Source organism: Jaculus jaculus, chromosome 1 (genome assembly GCF_020740685.1).
Source record: "Jaculus jaculus isolate mJacJac1 chromosome 1, mJacJac1.mat.Y.cur, whole genome shotgun sequence".
NCBI classification, from domain to species: Eukaryota; Metazoa; Chordata; class Mammalia; order Rodentia; family Dipodidae; genus Jaculus; species Jaculus jaculus.
This window is the reverse complement of record NC_059102.1, coordinates 315,229,282-315,255,003: the sequence shown is the minus strand read 5'-3', so window position 1 is coordinate 315,255,003 and position 25,722 is coordinate 315,229,282. Positions and strand designations below refer to the sequence as shown.

General features: G+C 45.5%; 1 protein-coding gene across 1 annotated transcript in view; it reads right to left on the bottom strand.

The window, feature by feature from the left end:
• F11r (F11 receptor) overlaps positions 1–23,884 on the bottom strand; it is a 28,606-nt gene extending 4,722 nt beyond the window's left edge. The window contains exon 1 of the mRNA XM_004671175.3: positions 23,736–23,884. Within this exon, the coding sequence (XP_004671232.2) occupies positions 23,736–23,796 (61 nt within the window). The 5' untranslated portion in view covers positions 23,797–23,884. The remainder of the gene's footprint in view (positions 1–23,735) is intronic.
• Positions 23,885–25,722: the final 1,838 nt, after the last annotated feature.

The window sequence follows — 25,722 nt, the reverse complement described above, 5'->3', positions numbered from 1 at the left end:
AAACCTACCAAATTACACTACAGACAGCATCGTGACGGCGCTGTAAACCTACAGTTCCGCAAGTGCCCTCAGTCGGGTTTCCAAAGCTCAAATGCATAAGGATGTTTCTCTGTTACAGCTTGAAGTCAGAGCCCAGTCTTCTTAGATAAATGCATAAGACAAGTGCGGTGCAAACACGGCTGCTAAGCCCAAGTCCGTTTCCCTTTATACATTCTCTTGGTCCCACCCCTCATCTGAAATGTGAAGGGGCAGGTAACGCCGAGTCATTGTTTTTGCAGTGCAGGGGATTAAACCCAGAGCCCTGTTCATTCTACACTCGACCACCGAGGCACAAGTCCGTGCTACAGAGCACTTCCCCCCCTCCTCAGGCTGATCTGGAACTCACTCGATAGCCCAGGGTGGCCTCCTGCAATAACTGTGTGCCACCATACCTGGCTTGTTCTGGTTTTTGTTTTTGTTTTGTTTTACTTTTTCTTTGTTTTTGATGATCAGCTTTTTTAAAAAAAATTTTTTTTTTAATTTTTATTTATTTATTTATCTGAGAGAGACAGACACAGAAAGAAAGACAGATAGAGGGAGAGAGAGAATGGGCGCGCCAGGGCTTCCAGCCTCTGCAAACGAACTCCAGACGCGTGCGCCCCCTTGTGCATCTGGCTAACGTGAGACCTGGGGAACCGAGCCTCGAACTGGGGTCCTTAGGCTTCACAGGCAAGTGCTTAACCGCTAAGCCATCTCTCCAGCCCAGATGATCAGCTTTTTGAGACAGTTTCACTATGTAGTCTTGGTGGGCTTGGAAGTTGCTAAACAAATAGACCAGACTTGAACTAGTGACAACTGTACAGTCTCTGCTTCCCCAGTACTGACACTGATAGGTACAGCCTGCACTCTTTTTGTTTGTTGGTTTTTGTTTTTTCAAGATAGGGTCAGACTCTAGCTCAGGCTGACCTGGAATTTACTCTGTAGTCTCAGGGTGGCCTTCAACTCACACAGATCTTCTCACCTCTACCTCTGTGCTGGAATTAAAGGCTTTGTTTGTTTTAGTCTGAGACAGGATCTCACTATATAGCCCTGGCTAGCCTGGAATTCACTATGTAGACCAGAATGGCCTTAGAATTGCATCCATCCTCTTGCCTTTACCTCCCTAGCGCTGGGATTATGGGAGTACTCCTTTTTCTTAAAGTTCTCTGGAGCTGGGCATGGTGGCTCACAGCGACAGTCCCAGCATTCTGGAGGCTGAGATAGGAGGGTCAAGACAAGTTCTAGGGCAGTCTGGACCCCAGTATGTTCAAGGCCAGGCTGGGCTACACAAGACCCTGTCTCAAAAAATAAAATAAAATAAAAACAGTGCTGGAGAGATGGCTTAGCAATTTAGGCGCTTGCCTGTAAAGCCTAAGGAACCATGTTCTACTCTCCAGATCCCAGGTTAGCCAGATTCACAAAGGTGAGGCAAACGCAAGGTTGCACATGCCCACTAGGTGGTGCAGAAGTTAGATTTCAGTGGCTGAGGGCCTGGCGTTCCAATTCTCTCTCTCTCTCTCTCTAAAATTAAAAAAAAAAAAATCTGCCAGGTGTGGTGGCACATGTCTTTAATTCCAGCACCTGGGAGGGAGAGGTAGGATTTCTGTGAGTTTGAAGACACCCTGAGACTACATAGTGAATTACAGGTCACCCTGGGTTAGATTGAAATTGTACCTCAAAAAAAAAAAAAAAAAAAAAAAAAAGAAAGAAAGAAAAGAAAGAAAGGAAAAACAAAGAAAAGAGCTGGGCATGGTGGTGCACACCTGTAATCCCACCACTTGGGAGGCAGAGGTAGGAGGATCACCATGAGTTCGAGGCCACCCTAAGACTACATAGTGAATTCCAAGTCTGGGCGAGAGTGAGACCTTACCTCAAAAAACCAAAATAACTAAATAAACTCAGAGGTAGGAAGATCACTGTGAGTGCAAGGCCAGCCTGGAACTACACAGTAAGTTCCAGATCAGCCTGGGCTATAGAGTGAGAGCCTACCTTGGGGGTGGACCCATAAAATAAAAACAAAAAATACTGATAATAAAATACTTTGATTTTAAAAAAGATTTTATTTTTATTTATTTATTAGAGATGAGGGTGAGAGAAAGACAGTGCATGTGAGAGAGAGTGGGCACGCCAGCGACACTAGCCACTGCAAACAAACTCTAGATACATATGCCACCACACGCATTTAGCTTACATGAGACCTGGAGAATGCACAGGCAAATGCCTTAACCGCTAAGCCATCCCTCCAACCCCAATACTTTAATTTTTGCTTGTTTCCTTGCTTGGTTGGTTGAATCATGATTCTTCAGTTTTGCAATTGTAAGGTACACGGCGAAGCTGGAGCCAGATGTCTCCCGAGGAATGAAGGACTCCAGTTGCTGGGAATGCTGCCAAAAGACGGCTCTCAGCTACTGGTCCTCTTAGAGAACAGCCAGTACCTGCTTTCTACCAGGGATAGGGACAGCCTGAACCTACTGTTTGACCACTGAGTGAGAGGGTTGGGGGGGGGAGTGTGTGTATACGTGTGTGTGTGTGTGTGTGTGTGTGTGTGTGTGTGTGTGTGTGTATTTAAAGCCTCACAGCATTATTTCCCAATTCCCCAAAGGTAGGACATCTTGGAAGGACCATTCTTGCTCCAAAGCTCCCTATGTGGTCAGAGGAGGCCTCATTAGGACAATGGTTCAATGTGACCCCTCCCTCTCTGCTCAGTCTTGCAACCTTCCTCTCCTTTCCACAGTTGTGGATCCTAAGAGCACTCTCTAATAAATGTCTTCTGTGATAAGTGACATCTCCAAATCAGCTTCCTAAGAGCCCAAGCTGTGGCACCACCTAAATTAGGAACAACATCTAATTAAACTGAAAACTGGTTGGGCGTGGTGGCACACACCTTTAATCCCAGCACTCAGGAGGCAGAGCTTAAGAGAATCGCTCTGAGTTTGAGGACAGCCTGAGACTACAAAGTGAATTCAAGGTCAGCCCGAGCTAGAGCAAAGTTCTTCCTTATGCCCCACCCCCCCAAAAAACAGTTAGGGTTAAACAAGGTAATAGAAATAGTGTTCTGCCCATTGTCTGACCAACCGGAAGCACCAAATATGCACCCATCTTATATATTTTTTTTATTTGCAGGCAGGAAGAGATAGGGGAAAGAGAGACAATATGGACACACCAGGGCCTTTAGCCATAGCAAATGAACTCCAAATGCATGTGCCACTGTGCATCTGGTTTTATGTGGCTATTACAGAATTGAACCCAGGTTGCCGGGCTTTGCAGGCAAGTGCCTTAACCACTGAGCCATCACGCCAGCCCTGAGTGTCCATCTTATTATCACCACGTACCCATAAGCCTTTTTGAATACACTTCTCTTTCTAACTGCAACGTTATTTACAAGGCGTTTGAATAAGTGACAAGTAGTGAGTGCCCAAGGAACGCTTACACCCAGCTGATCCAACTATCCATGCTCGGTCACTGTAACTGTGACTGCCTACTACAGCCTTTCTAGATAGACCGGTAGAGTTGAGGGCTTTCCTTCATGGACAGCCACCTATACCAGAATGGGTAATGGAAGTCTCCCTGCCCATTCTCTCTATTTGGTATTTTCCCTGGCCTCATCAAAACTCCCTTCTGCACTGAATTGCATGTACACACACATACACACACACACACACACACACATGTCCTATAAGCACATGTGGCAAATCTAAACAGAAGGCTGGACATGCCTTTAATCCCAGCACCAGGGGGACAGAGATAGGAGGAGTACTGTGAGTTCAGTACTAGGCCAGCCCAAACTACAGTGAATGCCAGGTCTAGCCTGGGCTAGAGTGAGAAGAAAACAAAACAAAACAAAACAAAGATAAGAAAATGCCATACTTTCCATTGGGAAGTTTCATTCACCTTTGTTTTGGTGGGGCTAGGGTGTGTGTGGAGGGGCCACAAAGACTCACTAAGTAGCCTAAGTGGCTTTGAATTCACAATCCTCCTGTCTCTGCTTCCTAAGTGCTAGAAGCATAGGTGTGTGCCCACAATGGACTCATTTACTCAAGCTCACAATACAAAAAGTAACGAAGTAGAAGATTAGACCTGAAGCCATGTCGTCTTCTGACTATACACTCAGCTCATGACAGCTGTGAATGCAACCCCGCACAACAGAAAAACTCTCTAGATGATGAGGTGTGTGTGAGGATGTGAGTGCAGGCTACAGGACAACCCTGGCTGGTGTTCCTCAGGAATGCTGTCCGTGTGTGTGTGTGTGTGTGTGTGTTGGTGGGTGGTTTTTCGAGGTAGGGTCTTGCTCTAGCCCAGGCTGATCTGGAATTCACTATGTAGTTTCAGGGTGGTCTTGAACCCACAGTGATCCTCCTATCTCTGCCTCCCAAGTGCTGAGATTAAAGGTATGAGCTACCACGGCAGCTTAAATTCTGCTTTAATATAACATGTATATATATATGTGTATATGTATATACACACACATACATACACAATATATACATATATATACACACACATACATAATATACACACACACATATATATATACATATATGTATATGTAATTTTCATTTATGTGAAACACAGAGAGAGAGAGAGAGAGAATATGGTGAGCCACAGCCTCCAGCAGGTGCAAACAAACTCCAGATGCATGTACCACCTTGTGCATCTGGCTTATGTGGGTCCTGGAGAATAGAACCTGGGTCCTTTGGTTTGGCAGTCACTCAGCCGTCTCTCCCCATCATGTGGTTCTTGAGCATGAATATATTTGACAATGTCCTGTTGCAATGTCAAAAAGTTAAACATGTCAGTTTGGCCTATTCAAGTTGTGTGCCAATGAACACAAAAATACACTCTCCAACTCACTGTCAGATGAACCACTAATAGTTACTGAGCACTTATTATGTCAGGCACTGTTACAATACATGATACAAGCCAGGCATGGTGGTGCATGCCTTTGGGAGGCAGAGGGAGGAGGATCGCCCTGAGTTCAAGGCCACCCTGAGACTCCATAGTGAATTCCAGGTCAGCCTGGGCTAAACTGAGACCCTACCTCAAAAAATCAAAAGAAAATACATGATACAATCATTTAATAGCTACAACAATCTTCATAGGTGATCATATTAATATCAGCCCAACTTTTTTTTTTTCAAGATAGGGTCTCACTCTAGCCCAGGCTGATCTGGAATTCACTATGGAGTCTCAGGGTGGCCTCCAACTCACAGCAATCCTCCTCCCTCTGCCTCCTGAGTGCTGGGATTAAAGGCATGCGCCACCATGCCCAGCACCCAATTTTTTTTTTTTTTAAACAGGTACATATTAGTTCACATTAGTTTATGTAAGAGAGAGAGGATGAGTGCACCAGGGCCTCTAGCCACTGCAAACAAACTCCAGATGCATGCACCACCTTGTACATCTGACTGACATGGGTATTGGGGAATCGAACCTGGGTCCTTAGGCTTCATAGGCAAGCGCCTTAACCACCAAGCCATCTCTCCAGCCCATCATCCCCATTTTCTACATAGGAAGGTAGTTAAGCAACTTGCCAAAGATCAAAATGACAGAGATGACAAATCTGACCAACTGCAGAGGCTGAGCTGCATACAACAGCCTCCCCCAAATACACAGAGACAAATCTGGCATCAAGCTTCTGATGAGTGAGTCTACACTGACTATCCGGTACAAGGCAAATTTCCAGCAAGGTACGAACAATCCAGAGCTACCTGACCCTGTGAGAAACTTACCATCTTCCTCACCCACCCTGTTGCAACTTCACCTCTGGCAACACAAAACTACTTAGACATCCCGGCAAAGACCAATCTCCTGACTGCTTATTCGGTTCTCCCTCTTTATCTGGTTGGCACCTATCCATCCACGTTATTTTCCGGGAAATGACCTGCCACACCCCGATCCTCACAGAACCAGTTTAGGGTTTCTTTCCTAGGTTTTCATTATCCCATACAAAACACTGTCTAATCACTTCCCACATTAGTGACATCATGTGTTAACACTTCTGTCTCCCCTATCAGACAGTACACTCCCTGAGATCAGAGACCATGTGTTTTTTGTTGTTCTGAGTACTCAGCCCTTAGCACAATGCCTGGTACAAGCTGACAGTCAATACATGTTTGCTAATGATGCATTAACAAACTAGGTCATAGCAGACCATTTACCCTCTAGTGGCTAAGGTTTATTTACAAAGATAAGCCAAGTTTTTAAACTGGCAACAGATAAGATATGACCAAATGAAAAAAGGAAAGGCTTGGGCCGGGCATGGTGGCACAAGCCTTTAATCCCAGCACTCAGAAGGCAGAGGTAGGAGGATCACGCTGAGTTGAGGCTACCTTGAGACTACATAGTGAATTCCAGGTCAGCCTGACCTAAAGTGAGACCCTCGGGAAGATGGGGGGAAGATAGTGAGCACGCCAGAGGCCCCCTCTAACCACTGCAAACAAACTCCAGATACATGTGCGCCACCTTGTGCATCTGACTTTATATAGGTACTGGGAATCAAACCTAGGTCCTTTGGCTCTGCACGTAAGTGTCTTAACTGTTAAAGCCATCTCTCCAGCCATGTTTTAGTTTTAGTTTTTTTTTTGTTGTTGTTGTTCTTTTTTCCTCCTCCGAGGTAGGGTCTCACTGTAGCTCAGGCTGACCTGGAAATTACTATGTAAGTATCACAGTGATGCTCCTACCTCTACCTCCAAGTGCTGGGATTAAAAGTGTGTACCACCATGTCTGGCCCTGTTTTAGTTTGTTTTTGTTTTTTGAGGCAGGGTCTCACTCTAGCCCTGGCTGACCTGGAATTAACTATGGAGTCTCAGGGAGGCCTTAAACTCATGGCGATCCTCCTACCTCTGCCTCCCCAGTGCTGGGATTAAAGGTGTGCCCCATCATGCCCGGTTTCCTGATTTAGTTTTTTAAAAATTATTTTATTGATTACTTATTTGATTGAGAGAGAGAGAGAGAAAATGAACACACTAGGGCCTCTAGCCACTGCCAAAGAAATTCAGATGCATGTGCCACCTTGTGCTCTTGGCTTACGTGGGTACTGGGGCATTGAACCTGGGTAGTGGGCTTTGTAGGCAAGTGCCTTAAGCACTAAGCCATCTCTTCAGCTCGTTTTACTTTTTTTTTTTAGTTAGTGTGTTTTCTCAAGGTATGGTTTGGGTATAGCCCACGCTGCCCTGGAATTTACTATTCAGTCTCAGGGTGGCCTGGAACCCATGGTGATCCTCCTACCTCTGCCTCCCAAGTGCTGAGGTTAAAGGTGTGTGTCACCATGCCTGGCATCATTTTATTCTTTTGTGAGACAGGGTCTTACTATGTAGTCCTGGAAGGTCTAAAACTGGCTCTGTAGAACAGGGTGGCCTCAAACTTGCAGCAAACCCTTTGCTTCTTTCTACCTCTCCAGTGGGTGCTGGGGTAACATGCCTGCTACAAGCTTGCTTCTTTTTGAAACAAAATTTAAGTTCTCTGCACAAAGTGGGGCAATTCCCACTTGCTTTTTCTTTTTCTTTGGTTTTTTGAGGTAGGGTCTCACTCTGGTCCAGGCTGACCTGGAATTAACTATGTAGTCTCAGGGTGGCCTCAAACTCACAGCAATCCTCCTACCTCTGCCTTCCCAGTGCTGGGATTAAAGGCGCCACCACTGCCAGCTTTTAAATATTTTTATGTATTTATTTATTAGAGAAAGAGGGAGAGAATGGGCGTGCCAGGGCCTCCAGCCCCTGCAAACAAACTCCAGATGTGTGTGCCCCCTTGTACATCTGGCTAATGTGGGTCCTGAGGAATCGAACCTGGGTCCTTTGGCTTTACAGGCCAATGCCTTAACCACTAAGCCATCCCTCCAGCCCCCCACTTGCTACTTTATAAAGGAAACTGATTTCTACACTTAGGCTGAATATGTCTGCAGGTGTGGCCGACTCGATGGTGGAGGACTGGTTTCCTGCATGCAGGTTGGTTGTGCATATGGCTCCATGGATCCTCAAGGAAAGTGTGCAGATCCAAAAGAAAAGCCAGAAAGTCTTCCAATACTATGTCAAAACAAGCAACAAAAAGCAGGAGAGCCGAGCTTAGTGGCACACACCTTTAATCCCAACACTCAGGAGGCAGAGGTAGGAGGATGGCAGTGAGTTTGAGGCCACCCTGAGAATACACAGTGAATTCCAGGACAGTCTTGAAGAAGCCCCTGTGATTGCCAGAACCAAATCAATGGGGAAGGAGAGGGGGAAAGGGGGAAAGCTAGGAGAGAGTGTTGCAGGACCTAACCAAGGTCTCAAAAGTGAACCAGACAATGGCATGTGACCACTTAGGTAAAGCTAGTGCCAATAATAACACTTTACCATGTTCATTGAAATGTGAAAACAGAGGCTGGGTGTGAGTTCCAGGTCAGCAAAGGGCTAGAGGGAGAAACTACCTTGGATTAAAAAAAAAAAAAAAAAAAATGGCTGCAGAGATGGATAAGTGGTTAAAGCACTTGCCCGCAGAGCCTAAGGACCCATGTTCCACTCTCTAGGTACCACATAAGCCAGACACACAAGGTGATACATCTGTCTGGAGTCAACTGCAGTGGCTGATACCAAAACCAGACAAAAATAGAATAAAAAAAGAAAATTACAGACCAATCTCCCTCATGAACATAGATGCAGAAATTCTCAACAAAATATTGGCAAACAGAATACAAGAATATGTCAGAAAGGAGCAACTGATGAAGACAACTGGCCTCCACATGTGCACATTCATGTGCAAAAAAATTAATTTATAAAAAAAAAAACCTGGCAGGCATGGTGGTATATGCCTTTAATCTCAGCACTCAGGGAGCAGAGGATTGATGTGAGTTTGAGACCAGCCCGGGACTACAGTGAGTTCCAGGTCAGTCTGTGCTAAAGAGAGATCTTACCTTAAAATAAATTAAAAAAAAAAAAAAAGAATATATCAGAAAGACCATTCACCCCGACCGAGCAGGGAGATGCAGGGATGGTTCAACATATGCAACTTGATAAATGTAATACATTATATAAATGGACTGAAGGACCAAAATCACATGTTCATCTCATTAGATGCAGAAAAAGCATATGACAAAATCCAACATCCCTTCATGATAAAAGTCCTACAGATAGCTGGGCATGGCAGAGGTAGTAGGATTGAGGTGAGTTCGAGGCCACCCTACACTACACAGTGAATACCAGGTCAGCCTAAGTTAGAGTGAGATCTACCTGGGAAGGGGGGGGGTGAATCCTACAAAGGCTGGGAATAGAAGGAACATACCTCAACATAATAAAGGCTATTTATGACACACCTACAGCCAACATAATACTAAATGGAGAAAAACTGGAAGCTTTTCCACCAAATTAGGAACAAGACAAGGGTGTCCACTGTCCCCAATTTTATTTAATATAGTCATGGAAGTCTTAGCCATAGCAATAAGGCAAGACACACATAAAAAGGATACTCATTGGAAAGGAAGAGAACAAGTTATCATTATTTGCAGATGATATAATTCTATAAATAAAGGACCCTAAAGACTACCAGCAAACTATTAGAGCCGATAAGCACCTATAGCCATGTAGCAGGATACCAAATAAACACATAGAAATTAGTAGCCTTCCTATATGATAACAACAAAAACAAAGAGGATGAAATCAGAGAATTACTCCCATTCACAATTGCATCAAAAAAATAATAAAGTAGTGGCGGAAAGAATGTAAGAGCCAAAGGAAGGGTAGGACTCCTTACAACATGCTCCCCCCAGACACAAAATGGCCTGAATATCCATGACCTCACTGTGCCTGACAGTACCTACACAAGACCATCATAAGAGGAGGAAAACATGATGACATCAAAATAAAAGAGAGACTGACTGAGATGGGGAGGGGATATGATGGAGAATGGAGTTTCAAAGAGGAAAGCAGGGGGAGGGAAGGTGTTGCCATGGGATATTTTTTATAATCATGGAAGTTAATAAAAATTTGAAGAAAAAAAAGTATAGGTGAAGGGCAGGAGAACCTATGTGTCTGTTCCCCATGAGGGTCCTCATATCTATTTCAATGCTATCCTTCCTCCGACTGTGCTGTATAAGCAGACTTATCCTCTTGTAGTCATTCCTGCCTAGCATTTTATCATTTTTATTGATTTATGTTCATTTAATGTACTCACAAGTATATTTTTTCATTTGAAAAATAAATCAAATCTCTAAAAAAAAAAAAAGTACCTTGAGCCGGGCGTGGTGGCGCACGCCTTTAATCCCAGCACTCGGGAGGCAGAGGTAGGAGGATCACCGTAAATTCGAGGCTACCCTGAGACTACATAGTGAGTTCCAGGTCAGCCTGGATTAGAGTGAGACCCTACCTCGAAAACCAAAAAAAAAAAAAGTACCTTGGAAAAAAAACCTAAATAATGAAGTGACGGATCTCTACAATAAAAACTTTAAAACACTTAAGCGAGAAATTGCAGAAGAAATGGAAAGACATCCCCTGCTCTTGAATCGGAAGAATCAATACTGTGAAAATGGCAATCTCGCTGAAAACAATCTACACTTTTTGTTTGTTTGTTTGTTTTAAGAGGTAGGGTCTCACTCTAACTCAGGCTGACCTGGAATTCACTATGTAGTCTAGAGCAAGACACTGCCTCGAAAAACTAAAAAGTAAAAATAAGGCTGATTTTAACCTATATTACAGAACCATAGTAACAAAAACAGCATGGTACTGGCACTAAAACAGACTGTTGATCAGTGGAGCAGAATACAGGACCCATATGTAAGTCCAGGTAGCTACAGCCAGCTGATAACAAAAATGCCAAAACTACTCATTGGAGAAAAGACAAATGGTGCTGGGAAAACTGGGTATGTACCTGTAGAAGGATGAAAATAGATCATTATCTCTCTCAATGCACAAGAATTAAGTCCAAATGGATCAAAGACCTTAACATCAGATTTGAAACTATGAAACTGCTAGCAGAAAAAGGGGAAACCCTCCCACATATTGGTATTGGCAATGACTTTCTGAATATAACCCAATTGCTCAGGAAATGAAACCACAGATCAACCACTAGGATCTCATGAAATTACAAAGCTTTTGTATGGCAAAAGACACTGTGAATAGAGAAAAGAGGCAACCTACAGAATGGGAGAAAATCTTTGCCAGCTATACATCTGATAAGAGGATTAATATCTCAGATACACAAAGAACTCAAAAAATTAAATAATTAGAAGTTAAATGATAAATCAAACAACCCAATTAAAAATGGGCTATGCAACTAAATATGTAAGCATCTAAAAAAAATGTTCTATATCCCTGGTCATCAGGGAAATGCAGATTAAAACAGATTCCAACACACTCCTGTCAGATTTGCTACCATCAAGAAAACAAATGATTGGGCTGGGGAAATGGCTTAGTGGTTAAGGCGTTTGCCTGCGAAGCCTAAGGACCCCAGTTCAATTCCCCAGATAAGCTAGATTCACAAGGGGGCACATACTTCTGGAGTTAGTTTGCAATGGCTAAAGGCCCTGGTGTGCCCATTCTCTCTCTCTCTCTCTAATAAATTAATTAATTAATTAAATATTTTTTAAAACTACCATAAATGCTGGTGAGGATGTGGAAAAAAAAAAGAATCCTTATATACTATTGGTGGGAATGCAATCTGGTCTAGCCATTGTGGAAATCAGTGTGGAGGTTCCTGACACAGCTAAAAATAAATCTATCACATGACCCAGCTACACCATTCCTAGGCATATATCCTAAGGACTCATCTCACTACCTTAGAGATACTTGCTCAACCATGTTTATTGCCGCTCTACTCACAATAGCTGGGAAATGGAACCAGCCTAGATGTCCCTCAACTGAAGATCAGTTAACAAAGATGTGGCACATTTACACAATGAAGTTCTACTCAGCGGTGAAGAAAAATGAAGTAATGAAACTTCCAGGAAAATGGATGGATCTGCTAAGTTTTATACTTAGTGAGGTAACCCAGGCTCAGAAAGGCAATTGTCACATGTTCTCTCTCATGTGGATCCTAACTACAAATGATTGGACTTCTATGTGAGTAGATAAAACTCAGTAGTAGAAGCCAGCAAGCTAGAAAGGGGATATAAAGGGAATGGGGGGGGGGGGAACTAATAGTATGGTATTGTATATACGTAAGTAGAAGAACAGATTAATGGAGGTGAAAAAGCCTAAGTGAGGTCAGGGTAAGAGACTGAGTAAAGGAAAGGTGGAGGGAGGGCTAATCAAAATATAAGAGAACATAAATATTGTTACTAGAAAATTTTCAGTGCCAGGGATTGTTGCCCAGGGAGGTCCTTGAAATCCCAAAACATCACAGGCCATTGCCGAGGCCCTTGGCTTCCCACCAGGAATAGATGGTAAGACCCTATTGACGGAGACTTCACATACTTGGGCTGCAAGGTCACTGAGAAATACTGCTGGAGCTAAGCTGAAAACCTCCTTCATGTAGACCAGCTGACAGAAAGCTGGAAGAAGCCATTCTACATGCAGTTCAATGGGAGAGAGAGAAATCACCAGTGAAGATACTCAACAGTGGACACTGCAAGCCTTAAATTTGGCCAGCTAGGCCAAATGAGCCAATGGGTGCAATACTGGCATGTCTATTATGGGGGAAACCAACCAGCTTCTAATTTGACTGGAGGCCCACTCCATGGGAGGGGATATATCCCTGATGCTGAAAACTTACAACACAGGTAGTCAGGAGCCCTGGGGGTGTAATGTCTGCCTAAACGTATACACTATGCTCACCAAACTGCCCAGTAAGCACTTCTCTTAATGTTCATACCCATATATTAATGCTACTCTAACTTCTGGTTAGAGTACTTCTCTTTTCAGATGGTGGTGACCTTGGGATGACTCAGAAGGCACCATGGCGCTGAGAAGTGACAGAGTGTTCAGCACTGAAACATCTCTATCACATCTTCCAAGGCTAAGAGTCCATTGTGGAAGAGCTGGCGGAAAGAATGAAAGAGCCAAAGGAAGGGTAGGACTCCTTACAATGTGCTCCTCCAGACAAAATGGCCTGGATATCCATGACCTCACAGTGCCTGACACTACCTACACAAGACCATCATAATAGGAGGAAAAGATCATGACATCAAAATAAAAGAAAGGCTGATTGAGAGGGGGAGGGGATACGATGAGAGAGGAGTTTCAAAGGGAAAGTGGGAGGAGGGGGAAATTACCATGGGATAATGTTTACAAGTATGTAACTTGTCAATTAAGAAAATAATTTTTTTTAAGGATTCAAAAACAAATGAAAAATGGTGGCACAAGCTTGCTATCCCAGCCACTGGGAAGTGGAGGAAGAAGTTCAAAGCCAGCTAGACACAGCAGGGATGTGTGAATCCATTTCATACACCATCATTGTCTTCACGAGCACAAGAGCAAAACCCCTCCACATACGCACAACTCAGTTTCCTGAAGAGGAGACCTGCTGACCAGAACATTGCCTCTTTATAGAGACAACCTCCACAGTCATTTGTGGTTATTCTTCTCATGTTTAAGCCCCAACTCCCAATACTCAGAATGTGACCATATGGAGATAGAACCATTAAAAAGGTAAAGTTAAAATGAGGGTATTAACTATTAACATATGTTTTACCTGACATGTCCAACTTATGGGTTGCATTTGCCCCTGAATAGTTATAAGTCAGTCCAACCCATTTGCAATTGACAATGTCACAATGTCAAAGGCTGGACAACCCTGAGTCCACTGGTACTCTTACAAGGGAAGAAGAGGCATTGTAAACCGAGGCAATATTTCCAAGGAAACTAATCCAACCAACCATGCTTGAGGCAGGATAGGAAGACAGGAGTGGAAAAGGGGGGGGGGGGCTAGAAAGATGGCTTACCCATTAAGGCAACTGCCTACCAAGCTAAAGGACGTAGGTTTGATTCCCTAGGACCCATGTAAATCAGATGCACAAGGTGGCACCCATTTCTGGAATTCATTTGCACTGGATAGAAATCCTGGCACACCCATTGTCTTTCTCACTGCCCCCCCCCCAAATAAATGTATTTAAAAAAAAAAAAGGTGGGCTGGAGAGATGGCTTAGTGGTTAAGTGCTTGCCTGTGAAACCTAAGGACCCTGGTTCAAGGCTCAATTCCCCAGGACCCATGTTAGCCAGATGCACAAGGGGGCACACACGTCTGGAGTTCCTTTGCAGTGGCTGGAAGCCCTGGCACGCCCATTCTCTCTCTCTCTTTCTCCTTCTCTCTGTCTGTCACTCCCAAATAAATAAATCAAAATAAACAAAAAATTTAAAAAAAAAAAAAAAGGCCAGGTGTGGTGGCACCTGCCTTTAATCCCAGCACTCAGAGGCAGAGAGGTAGGAGGATTGCCATGAATTCCATGACCTCACAGTACCTGACACTACCTACACAAGACCATAATAATAGGAGGAAAAGATCATGACATCCAAAATAAAAAAGAGAGACTGATTGAGAGGGGGAGGGGATACGATGGAGAGAGGAGTTTCAAAGGGGAAAGTGGGAGGAGGGAGGGAATTACCATGGGATAATGAGACTATACAGTGACGTTCAGGTCAGCCTGGGCTAGAGCATACCCTACCTTGAAACCTTGAAAACAAACAAAGACAGGAGCCAGTTGTGGTGGTGCATGCTGGTAAGAAATAGCTGAAGAGGCAGAGGCAGGAGGACCAGGTGTTCGAGACCAGCCTGGGCTATTCATTTTGGCCAGGTGTGGTAGCTCATACACTTAATCCCAGCACTTGGTAGGTAGAAGGAGGAGGATCACTGTGAGTTCAAGGCCAGCCTGAGACTACATAGTGAATTCCAGGTCAGCCTGACTAGAGCAAGAGCCTATCTTGAAAAACCAAAAAAAGAAAAAAAAAAAATTACCAGTGACCGCAAAACTGACTTAAGAAGGCATGAAGATATTTCTGCCTAGCGAAAAAGCCAGCTTGAAGCCGGGCATGGTGGCACACGCCTTTAATCTCAGCAATCAGGAGGCAGAGGTAGGAGGATCACCGTGAGTTCGAGGCCACCCTGAGACTCCATAGTGAATTCCAGGCCAGCCTGGGCTAGAGTGAGACCCTATCTCAAAACAAACAAACAAGCACACAAACAAAGTCAGCTTACCCTATATCCAACACATCTGAATTATAAACACATTACAGAGCATGATCCAAAAACCTACTGAAAAAGGTAACAAGTAACTTTTTAAAAGAATTTTTACAGGTAATATTTTTTTCAATCTTCTTTATGTGCCAGATATTCCAAGCCCTTTAGTGGTTGAATTTATTTAATCTCAGCACTAATGCTATAAGATAGGTACTAATACTACTTCCGCTCTCCGTGAGTAAATGGGGCACAGACATTACGTAATTTGCTCTAGGTTACAAAACTAGTAGGTGGCAGAGCTGAGACTGTACCGCAAGTGACCTGGTTCCGCACATGACTCCATCGACTACCTTACCACAGCTATGTAAAGTATATACTGCCTTTATCTGTCTTTTTTGGTATTTTTGTTTTGTTTGACACAGGGTCTCACTATGTAACCTTGGCTGGCCTGGAACGCCATATGTAGACCATACTGGCCTTGAGTTTGCAATGATCTTCCTGCCTCTTCTTCCCCAGTTCTGGGATTAGATATGTGCCACCATGTTGGGCCTCCTTTTCCTTTCTTTTCTTTTCCTTTTTTTTTTTTTTTTTTTTTTGTGGTTTTACAAGATAGGGTCTCACTCTAGTCCAGGCTGACCTGGAATTCACTATGTAGTCCCAGGGTGGCCTCAAATTCATGCCAATCCTACGTCTGCCTCCCGAGTGCTAGGATTAAGGCATGCACCATCACACCCCAGCACCTTCTGTTTTTTAACTTTAAGCTGTTAAGTAGAAACAGTCTGACAAGTTTGGGGGAAGAACATCCTTTTCAAATGGTTCCTTGCACCTGTCATCTGGGGAGGTGGTCCTGAGGTGGTAAATCACACAACTGTTTGGGCACATGCCATCTATATGCACCCTCCCCCACCTTTGCCCTTGGTTTATTGTACACTTTTACTATGTTTCTACAGTTATCTTGATTTTATTTGAATGACCCATGTTAAGGGTAAAAAGATTACCTTTGAAAGAATTGAGAGGATCCAGGTGTAGCAGCTCACACCTTTAATCCCAGCACTTGGGAGGCAAAGGTAGGAGGAACACCTTGAGTTCAAGGCCACCCTGAGACTATATAGTGAAATCCAGGTCAGCCTGAGCTAGAGTGAGACCCTACCTTGAGAAAAAAAAAATGTACCTTGGGCTGGAGACATGGATCAGCAGTTAAGGCACTTGCCTACAAAGCCTAAAGACTGGAGTTCAATTCCTCTGTATCCATGTAAAGCCAGATGCACAAGATGGTACAAGCATCTGGATACATGTGCAGTGGTGGAAGGACCTAGTGAACCCATTCTCTCTACCTGCCTCTTTCTCTTCCCCTCTTTAAATAAAAATAAAATATTTAGCCAGGCGTGGTGGGGCACGCCTTTAATCCCAGCACTTGGGAGGCAGAGGTAGGAGGACTGCTGTGACTTCAAGGCCACCCCAAGACTACACCTAGTGAATTCCAGGTCAGCCTCGAGTAGACAGTGAGAGCCTACCTCAAAAAACCAAAAGTAAATAAAATAAAAAATGAAATATTAAAAAAAAATAAGGCCAGGTGTGGTGGTGCTTGTCTTTAATCCCAGCACTGGGGAGACAGAGGTAGGAGGATCACCATGAGTTTGAGGCCACCCTGAGACTACAGACTGAATTCCAGGTCAGCCTGAGCTAGAGTGAGACTCAACCTCGAAAATAAACAAAACAAAACCAAAAAAAAAAATAAAGTATTTATTTATTTATTTGCAAGCAGAGGGAGACAGAGAGGCAGACAGAATGAGTGCACCAGGGCCTCCAGCTGCTGCAAATGAACTCCAGATACATGCACCGGCTTTACATGCGTATTGGGGAACCAAACTTGTGTCATTAGGCTTTGCAGACAAATGTCTTAACTGCTGAGCCATCTCTCCAGCCCACATTTTATGCTTTGATGACAGCCCCTGACACACTGTGCTGTGTTTTCTAGCTATGGATGAGTCTATAACTCTCAGGAATAGAAAAGTCAGCTTGAAAGCTCTCCAGCTTCTAGCCCTGTGCTTAATGGAGATGGTTCCTGAAGAGCTTCTGGAATAAGAAGGTGATCACAAGAGGTTGGAGACCTCAGTCATGGAGCAGAACCCACCAACAGCCAAGCCTTGGACATGAAGGGGCCAGTCCTTAACAGAAAAGCTACTTGTACCCACAGCTTTCCTAGGAAACCTTTGTTTTCTCTATATCCTTTGTTAACTGCTAAAATTTTCCTTAAGTTATTTTTGTGCCATTAGTTTGTTTGAATTTTAAAAGGAAGGAAAAGAAGTGGAAGTCAGCCAGCCAGTCTTTGGTTTTCTCTAAGAATGCACTGACACATCCTATCTGAGCATATGAACTTCAGAGGACCCTCCACTGGAAAGAAACTAGGCCCTTCTAAGCCCAAGATATGTTGTTAACAATATCTTCAGTCCCCTCAGAGCTTTAAAAAAAAAAAAACACAAAAAACTCAGCCAGGCATGGTGACCCACACAGCACTGGGAGGCAGAGGTAGGAGGATCAGCGTGAGTTCAAGGCCAGCCTGAGACTACACAGTGAATTCCAGGTCAGCCTGGACTAGAGTGAAACCCTACCTTGATTACAAAAACAAAACAACAACAACAAAAAACTTGCTTCTCAGGCAAGTGTCTTAACGGCTAAGCCATCAGCATTTTGTTTTTTTTTTTGGCACATGTATGGTGTGCATGCATGTCTGTGTGGAAGCACAAGTACAGGCGGGTCTGGAAGCCAGATATTAGGTATCTTCCTCAACTGATCTCCACTTAGTTTTTATTTATTGAGAGAGTGAATGGGTGTACCAGGGCCTCCAGCCAGTGCAAACACACTCCAGATGCATGCGCCACCAGGTGCATCTGGCTTACGTGGGTCCTGGGGAATCGAACCTGGGTCCTTAGGCTTTGCAAACAAGCAACCACTAAGCCTTCTCTCCTGCCCCACCTTTTTTTTTTTTTTTTGAGGTAGGGTCTCACTCTGGTCCAGGCTGACCTGGAGTTCACTATGTAGTCTCAGGGTGGCCTTGAACTCATGGTGATCCTCCTACCTCTGCCTCCTTAGTGCTGGGATTAAAGGCATGCGCCACCACAACCAGCCCACCTTATTTTTAAATTCATCAATTAGGCTAAAGTAGCTGGCCAGCAAACTCCGGGAATCCTTTTGTGCCCACCTTTTCAACACTGGGGTTACATGGCCATGTCTCATGTACTGTAGATCTTAACTCGGATCCTCATGCTTGAGTGGCAAGCATGTTAGTGACTGAGGCATCTTCTTATCTGCCACACGTCCCCAAGCTTCTGGAGAGTGGGGTGTTCATGTGTTCCCCTGATCTCAAGCACAGTGCTCAGCACAGTAAACACCAATGTTTATTGGATAAACTAATGCATTTGACATTGTAACACAGTAAAAATCCAGACCTAAGGCTTCCACCCATCCCAGCTTGCTCTTTCCTCCCCATTTAACTTAAAAAAACTGAACTAACTCCTGTAAGGCTGGCCTTGGCAGAAAAGCTAAGGGACAAGATGAGATCCACAGCTGCGGGGGCTGCGGTGGAAGAGATCATGGATTCCCAGGACAAGAGGAAGGCTTCGTGAGCCCAACAACAGTCAAGGCTATGTCTAAGCCAGCCCTCTGACGATGGTCAGAAAGAGGCTCCCTCCGGCCCCCTCCGGGCTGACTTTGCAGCTCTACCTGTTCAGATGGAATAGGATGGTCATGGTCTAGAAAGATGGCTTAGCAGATCCTGGTTAGACTCTCCAGGACCCATGTAAGCAAGATGCATGTATGTGGAGTTTGTTTCCAGTGGCTGGAGGCCCTGGCATGCCCATTCTCTGTCTCTCTCTCTCTCTCAAATAAATTAATTAATGAAATATATTAAAAAGAAAAGGATGGTCACATATGCCTGCCCACGACTTCCTCCAGGGACCTGGCACCAAACTTCCTGCCAGCCAGCTGATTCCTTCTGTCCCATCCCCACACAAATAACACAAGGTGGACTTTGAACACAAATTATGCTTATCAGGGAGTCCCAAGTAGATGAACTCTGGGGTTTCAATGCCTGGAAAACCCCAATCAACAACCACTCCTTCCTCAGTTACATTTGTCTTGGTCATCCAGGTCTTTTCTGGGCCTCAGAAAAGGAAGCAGGTTTGAGTTCAGGGATCCCCAGAGTCTCCCCTCAAAGCTAACAGATGTGAAAAACAAGCCCCATTATTTCCTAACTGACCACATAAAATGTGTGGAGCATTTCAATCTGTTTTCCAGTGGGAGGTGATGTCAACCATTTCTGTGTCCCTACAACAGCCACTCCTCCCCGCCCCCAACTCCAGCTGTGTGGAAGTCGGGTGCACTCTAACAGTCAAGGCCACAACCCCTATAAAACTGGCACAAAGGACCTCCAGGACACATTAAGAAAAATAAACAAGACACAATCTACTGTACACTGTATGATTCTTCTGTGTAAGGGGAGAGAGAACAAATGCACATTTGTATCCACATGGCTACAAAGTACTAGAAGGACACGTACAAAGAAATACTAGAAGGATCCCTAAGAAACTGGAGGGGGGAGGCAAGGATAGAGTGAAAAGGTACCCACATTCTTTGATGCCATTTTGAATCTCCAACCCTGCCATACAATAAACAATTTTGGAGTCACAGCAGCTCTATGACAAACCAGGCCAGAGAGCCCACAAAGGGGCTAGAGAAAAACATGCCAGGTGAAAGCATTCTTAAGCCAAGATGAACCAGCTGGAATTCTACCATCACTCATTTCCTCCTTCCAGCTGCCACTGGTTTCTAGCTCCGAGGGGCAGTCCTTTCCTGGGAGTAGAGGGCGTAGCAGGCATGACTCACCAATCTCCAGTTTTGAGGCACGTCTGCCCCTGAACAGCAAATTGGAAGTGTTTAAAAAGGCTTCAGTCAGAAACATCAGCAGGAAACACCAGGGCTCAGAAACTGACCCATGACCCAGGGATGTGGGAACGCAACAATTCGGGTTAAGGGAGGTGTGGGGGAAGCAGGAGAAAAACTCAGCTTTCCAACTGGGGTTATCTTCTCCCCATCTGAGTGCACCAAAAGTTGACCCATCCACCGGCCGCTGCCCTAAACAGACATTTCCTCTCCAGTGCCAGGGGACAGCTGAACTTTTTGCAAGTTCAGGTTCTCTAGGGAAAGGGAGATGACATTTTGGGTCACCAGCTTCACTCTTCCCAAGGCCAAGCTCTCGCAAGTCTCGGGATTCCTTCCCGCTAAGCTCCGCCGGCTGGGGTTGGCCCTTCCCTCGGCTTGTCCATGCTATTTTGTTGCCCTTTCTTCCTCCTTCCTGATGGCAGAACAGTGAGGCCCAGCCCTAGAGTGAGAGAACCCAGGGGCCACCAGTGCCTCAGATCAAATGAGCAAGAAAGAGCCCTGACTTTTCCACTCCCTTCATTTGGAATGTCCCTGCGTCCTCTGACCTACTCTACTGGGAACAGCATTCCTCCAACCTCACAAAATCCAAAGGGGAAATGGCTTCCCCACAATAATCCCTTCATGTATGTAAGGTAATCATTACCCCTATTGATCCTCACGATAAGGGTAGGACAAATGTTATTACTCCTGTTTTATAGCTGAAAAGACTAGCCTCAGGTCACAATCCAGGCCAAGAAGGGAGGTAAAGGCAGAAGTCAGGGGGGATGGACTGGCTTCCATTTCCATCCTCATTTGCACTAACCAAATCACTCCCCTCCCCAGGTCAACTGATTTAAAACGTCGCAGGGGGCTGGGGAGACTGCTCAGCGGTTAAGGGAGCCTGCTTGCAAAATCTGCCAGCAGGGGATTGACTTCCCAGTACCCACATAAAGCCAGATGTGCAAAAATGGCACATGAGTGTGTCTGGAGTTCACTTGCAGTAGCAAGAGGTCCTAGCACAATCATTCTCTCATACTCTTGCCTCGCAAATAAATAAAAGTATTAAAAAAGGCAACAAGGTCCATTCCTCCATATCTTGGACATGTTATATCCCAAAGCTCAAAGTAATGCTATCACAACCCTTCCACTTCTTTTATTATTAAATACAGGAAATTAGAGGGAGTAGGGAAGGTGTTGGACAGAAACTCCAGGAAGCTTGTAAGCCTAACAACTACAGTCACTGACCCAGAAGCAACAATACGAGGGTTAGCAAAACAAGACTGGGAGTCATCAGCATTTGTTAGATACCAACAGAGTGAAATAAGTGAAGTGTAGGAAAAGAAAGGAAGTTGAAGAAAAAGGGAAATGGGTGACTAGAATGAAAAGCAGAGGACTGGAGAAATGGCTTAGCGGTTAAGGGGCTTGCCTGCAAAACCAAAGGACCCAGGTTTGATTTCCCAGGACCCACGTAAACCAGATACACAAGGTGGCACATGCGTCTGGGGTTTGTTTGCGCGCCCCAGGCCCTGGAACATCGATTCTCCCCCCACCAAATAAATAAATAAAATAATTTTTTATTTTTTATTTGAGAGCAACAGAGAGAGAGAGAGAGAGAGAGAGAGAGAGAGAAATGGGCGCATCAGGGCTTCCAGCTACTGCAAACGAACTCCAGATGCATGCGCCCCCATTAAGCCTCGAACCGAGAGGTACTGTGGCTTCACAGGCAAGCACTTAACCACTAAGCCATCTCTCCAGCCCTAAAATATTTTTTTAAAAAAAGCTGAAGTGAGGGTAGGAGAGATGGCTTAGTGGTTAAGGTGCTTGCCTGCAAAGCCTATGGACCCAGGTTCAATTCCCTAGTACCAGTGTAAGCCAGATACACAAGGTGGTGGTTCATGTGTCTGGAGTTCGTTTGTAGTAGCTAGAGGCCATGGTGTCCCCATTCTCCCTCTATATCTGCTTCTCTCTCACTCTGTCTCTCTCTCCCTGTCTGAAACAAATAAATAAAAATTTAAAACAAATTTAAAAACTGAAGTGAGAAAAGAAAGAATGTAATGCGGGCTGAAGAGATGGCTTAGCGGTTAAGGCGTTTCCCTACAAAACCAAAGGTCCCTGTCAATTCCTCAGGACCCACGTAAGCCAGATGCACAAGGTGGTGCAAGCATCTGGAGTTTGTTTACAGTGGCCAGAGGCTCTAGTGCGCCCATTCTACCTCTCACTCTCTCTCTCAAATAAATACAATATATTTTTTTAAAGAAAGAACACGTAATGGGAGAGAAAAATTTTAAATGATAAGACAACAGATCCTGAAGCAATAGCATGCTAAACAGTCCTCAGGCCGTGAGTGTCTGAGAAGCTAGATCCAGGAATGGAAAAAAGAAGAGTCTGGAGACTTTGGTTCCATTCCCAGGTTCCACCCTTTTGTCAACCTGCAGAAGTCATTTCCTTTCTCATTTCCTTATCTATACAATAGGGAGAAACTTGTTGTTTAGCCCACCCCCAATGGTTGATAAGGGACAATGGAGTGATCTGTTCTGCCATTCAAAACCAGAGCAAAATGAATTGCCAATACTGGTTGACTGTACTGGTTTGTTTCTTTTATGTTCTCTAAGACGTTAACCTAGAAGGGAAACAAACTCATACAAAACACATTCTGACAAATCTACCCTGAACAAGTATGTGTACACACACTTAGACAGCACACCCAAATGTTAAGTCCTACCCTCCCCCACTCCCCACACACACACACACACACAAAAAAAACATCAGACAGATAAATATACAGGTGCTGACATGGGTTGACCATGGCCAAACCAACCAACTCCACACTCGCCCCACGCAAACACACCTAGAGAGACAGGCATGCCCCAGCAAGCGAGCCTCATTGTTCCTCAGGAAAGGGAGTTTACAAAGGAAACAAAAACTCTCATACTCGGCCAGGGGAGAGGGCAGAGTTCTGGCTCCGAGAGGAGATCCAGCCTCCCCCGGGGGACAGGCAGCTCAGTCAACAACCTTTACCAAGGACTCCTCGTAGTTACTCAAGAAAGGAATTCGGAAGGCTATGCCCTGAGAAATGTTCCGACTTTCATGCCATTTCCTCTTTAGACTCTGTACCCAGGCACTTTGCCCAGGACGACCACTGGCCATCCAAAGAATCGGAGGAGTAGGAGAGACACCCCCTCTTTGGTAGGAGCCAGGAGAGGGAGGGCTCTTCCACCGCACCCACCTCCACTACACATCCTCCAGGACCCTTAAGGAGCCAAGGAGTCAGGGGGTGAGAGGCTCTAGGCTTCTCGGGGGGGGGGGGGCTCTGGAGGCTGTGGGAGGGGGGACCGGCTGGTCCTCCCAGGTGCATGTGGAGGGGGGTGTCTGGCTGGACAAATGCTGGTAGGAAGGGTCCTCGTGCCAGTGGGGAAGGCCCGGAGATGGTGGAACCAGCCCTCCCAGTTATTTCTGGAGTGCGGAAAGGGCAGCTCCCTCCCGCTGGTGAAGGGGAGGGGTCACGGCTCACCGGCGGGGGGGAGGGGAGCCACTCTCCAGGTGGGGGAGGGGAGAGCCCCGGGACCCGCCCGGGGTGCAGAAAGTGGACCGGGGAGGCGAGGCGGGCGGGCAGGCAGGTTTGTGGGCTCCTCCCTTCCAGCGCGCGAGGCGCGTGGGGTGCGCCTTCTACCACCCTCGGACCCGACCCATCGAGCCTTCCCGAAAGCCCGGGAACTTACACAGGATCACAGCGGTGAAGAGAAGCAACTGTCTCCTCCCTGCTTTCAGCTTCGTGCCCATCACGATTCCTATCCCGACGCCACCAGGCTCCTGGGAACAGACGGCTTCGCCAGCCGCGGCGCGGGGACTAAACTTCGGCCGCCAGGTTGAGCCCCGCCCCGCCTTTCTCTCCACGCCCGATTGGCCAGCGCCCCGCTCCGGAGCGCTCTGATTGGCTGAGAGAGCCGAAGCTCGACCGAGTGAGTCACCGTGGGCAGGTGTGAGCCCGCCCACTACCTCTCCTGGGTGGGATCGGTGACTCATCTTGCCTGATTGGCCCGGGAGTCTGTCGCTTAAGGAAGCGGTCCTCACCTTGGGCAGGTAAGGGCGCCCTGATTGGGCGGGAGGTCGCTCCAGGAATAGGGACTTCTGGAAGCTGGGGACTGAGTTATTTCTAAGGAGCAGGTAGGGCAGGGACTCTTGGCTGTGAAGCTAGGTGACCTGCTTGTTTGGGTTCGTTGGGTTTTTTGCTTTTTTGTTTTTCGAGGTAGGGTCTCGCTGTAGCTCAGAATTCACTATGGAATTCACTATGTTGGGACCCCTCCTCACGGAGGGATTCCAAGCCTAGGGAATCGAGCGAGACCCCAAAGACTGACACCGACGCTTCTGGATGCAAAGCAGCAAGAGGTGTTTATTGAAGTTCCGGTGCAGCGGGGCTCAACACAAGAGTCCTCACGCAGGAGGGGGTGAAGAGCCCCGAATAGCAACTTTACAGGGTCTATATAGGGAAAAACCACAAAGTTAGGGAGGGGGTCTTGCTCAAGGGACTTTCCAGATAGAGTGGATTTTGACTGGTGAAGTCCGTCTGGTGTTGCTTGCTTAGGCCAGAAGTGACCATAGGTAAGACGGTGGCTTCCTGAGTTTCAGGAAACAGACAGGGTTCGGGAACTAGGCAGTGGAGCAAGGTTCAAGATCAGAGACTGTCATCTTAAAACAGTTGTTCTTTAGTCAATTTGTGGCAAGCAAGCAAGTTACAAAAGCTAAGAAGGCAGGTTAGCATGGTAACGAGGCTTTTAATTTCTGTAACCTTACAACTATGCAGTCCCAGGCTGGCCTCGAACTTACAGTGATCCGCCTATCTCTGCCTCCCAAGTGCTGGGATTAAAGGCGTGCGCCACCATGCCGGGCTTTTTTTTTTTTTTCATTGAATGTAAATTCCTTGGTAAATGAAAAACAAAATTAACATTGGGAGGATGTAAGGAGAGGAGTGTCAAAGATAGCCTGACCCACCCTAGACTGGGCTCCTCTGTCTACCCCACCACCAGGTTTTAGGAGAGGAGATTCGTGAGAGGGAGGTATGAGAAAGTGAAGGGGAGGGGAGCGCTCAAATCCAAAGTGGAAAAAGCAGAATTACATTATCCCAAGAAGCTTAAACACATGGACAGAAAACACACTCGAGTAATAGAAACTGACAAAGCCCTACAAGCTTCCCTGGATGACTGTGGGTTTATAATAATTAAATGTATATATAATTTGTCAGCAGGGGCTTACATATCAGGACTTGGGTTTGTTTTCCGAGGCAAGTTCTCACTATGTAGATGGGGCTGGCCTCAAACTTTGCACCCTCCTATTTTAGCTGCAGCCTCCCCCACCACCCTCCACACCCCCATGCTGAGATTACTGGCAGAGTAGAAGATAAGGGTGACTTCAAAGTGTTTTGGTTTTCTGTTGTTTATTTGTGGACACTGGGGATTAAGCATAGGGCACTTAAGCACTGAGCTGTATCTCCAGCCCTCTTTTTGCTTGAGACAAACCCAGGCAAGCCTTGAACTTGTGATCTTCTTGCCTCAGCTGCCCCAGTGCTGAGTTTACAGGTATGAGTCATCACTTCTGTGACTAGCAGTTGTATACTGACTAAGCCTCTTTTCCTCAAAGGTTATTTTGATATCCAAGCTTTCTGTTAATATTTACATTGTTTTATCATTTTATTTTTAAATATATATTTTT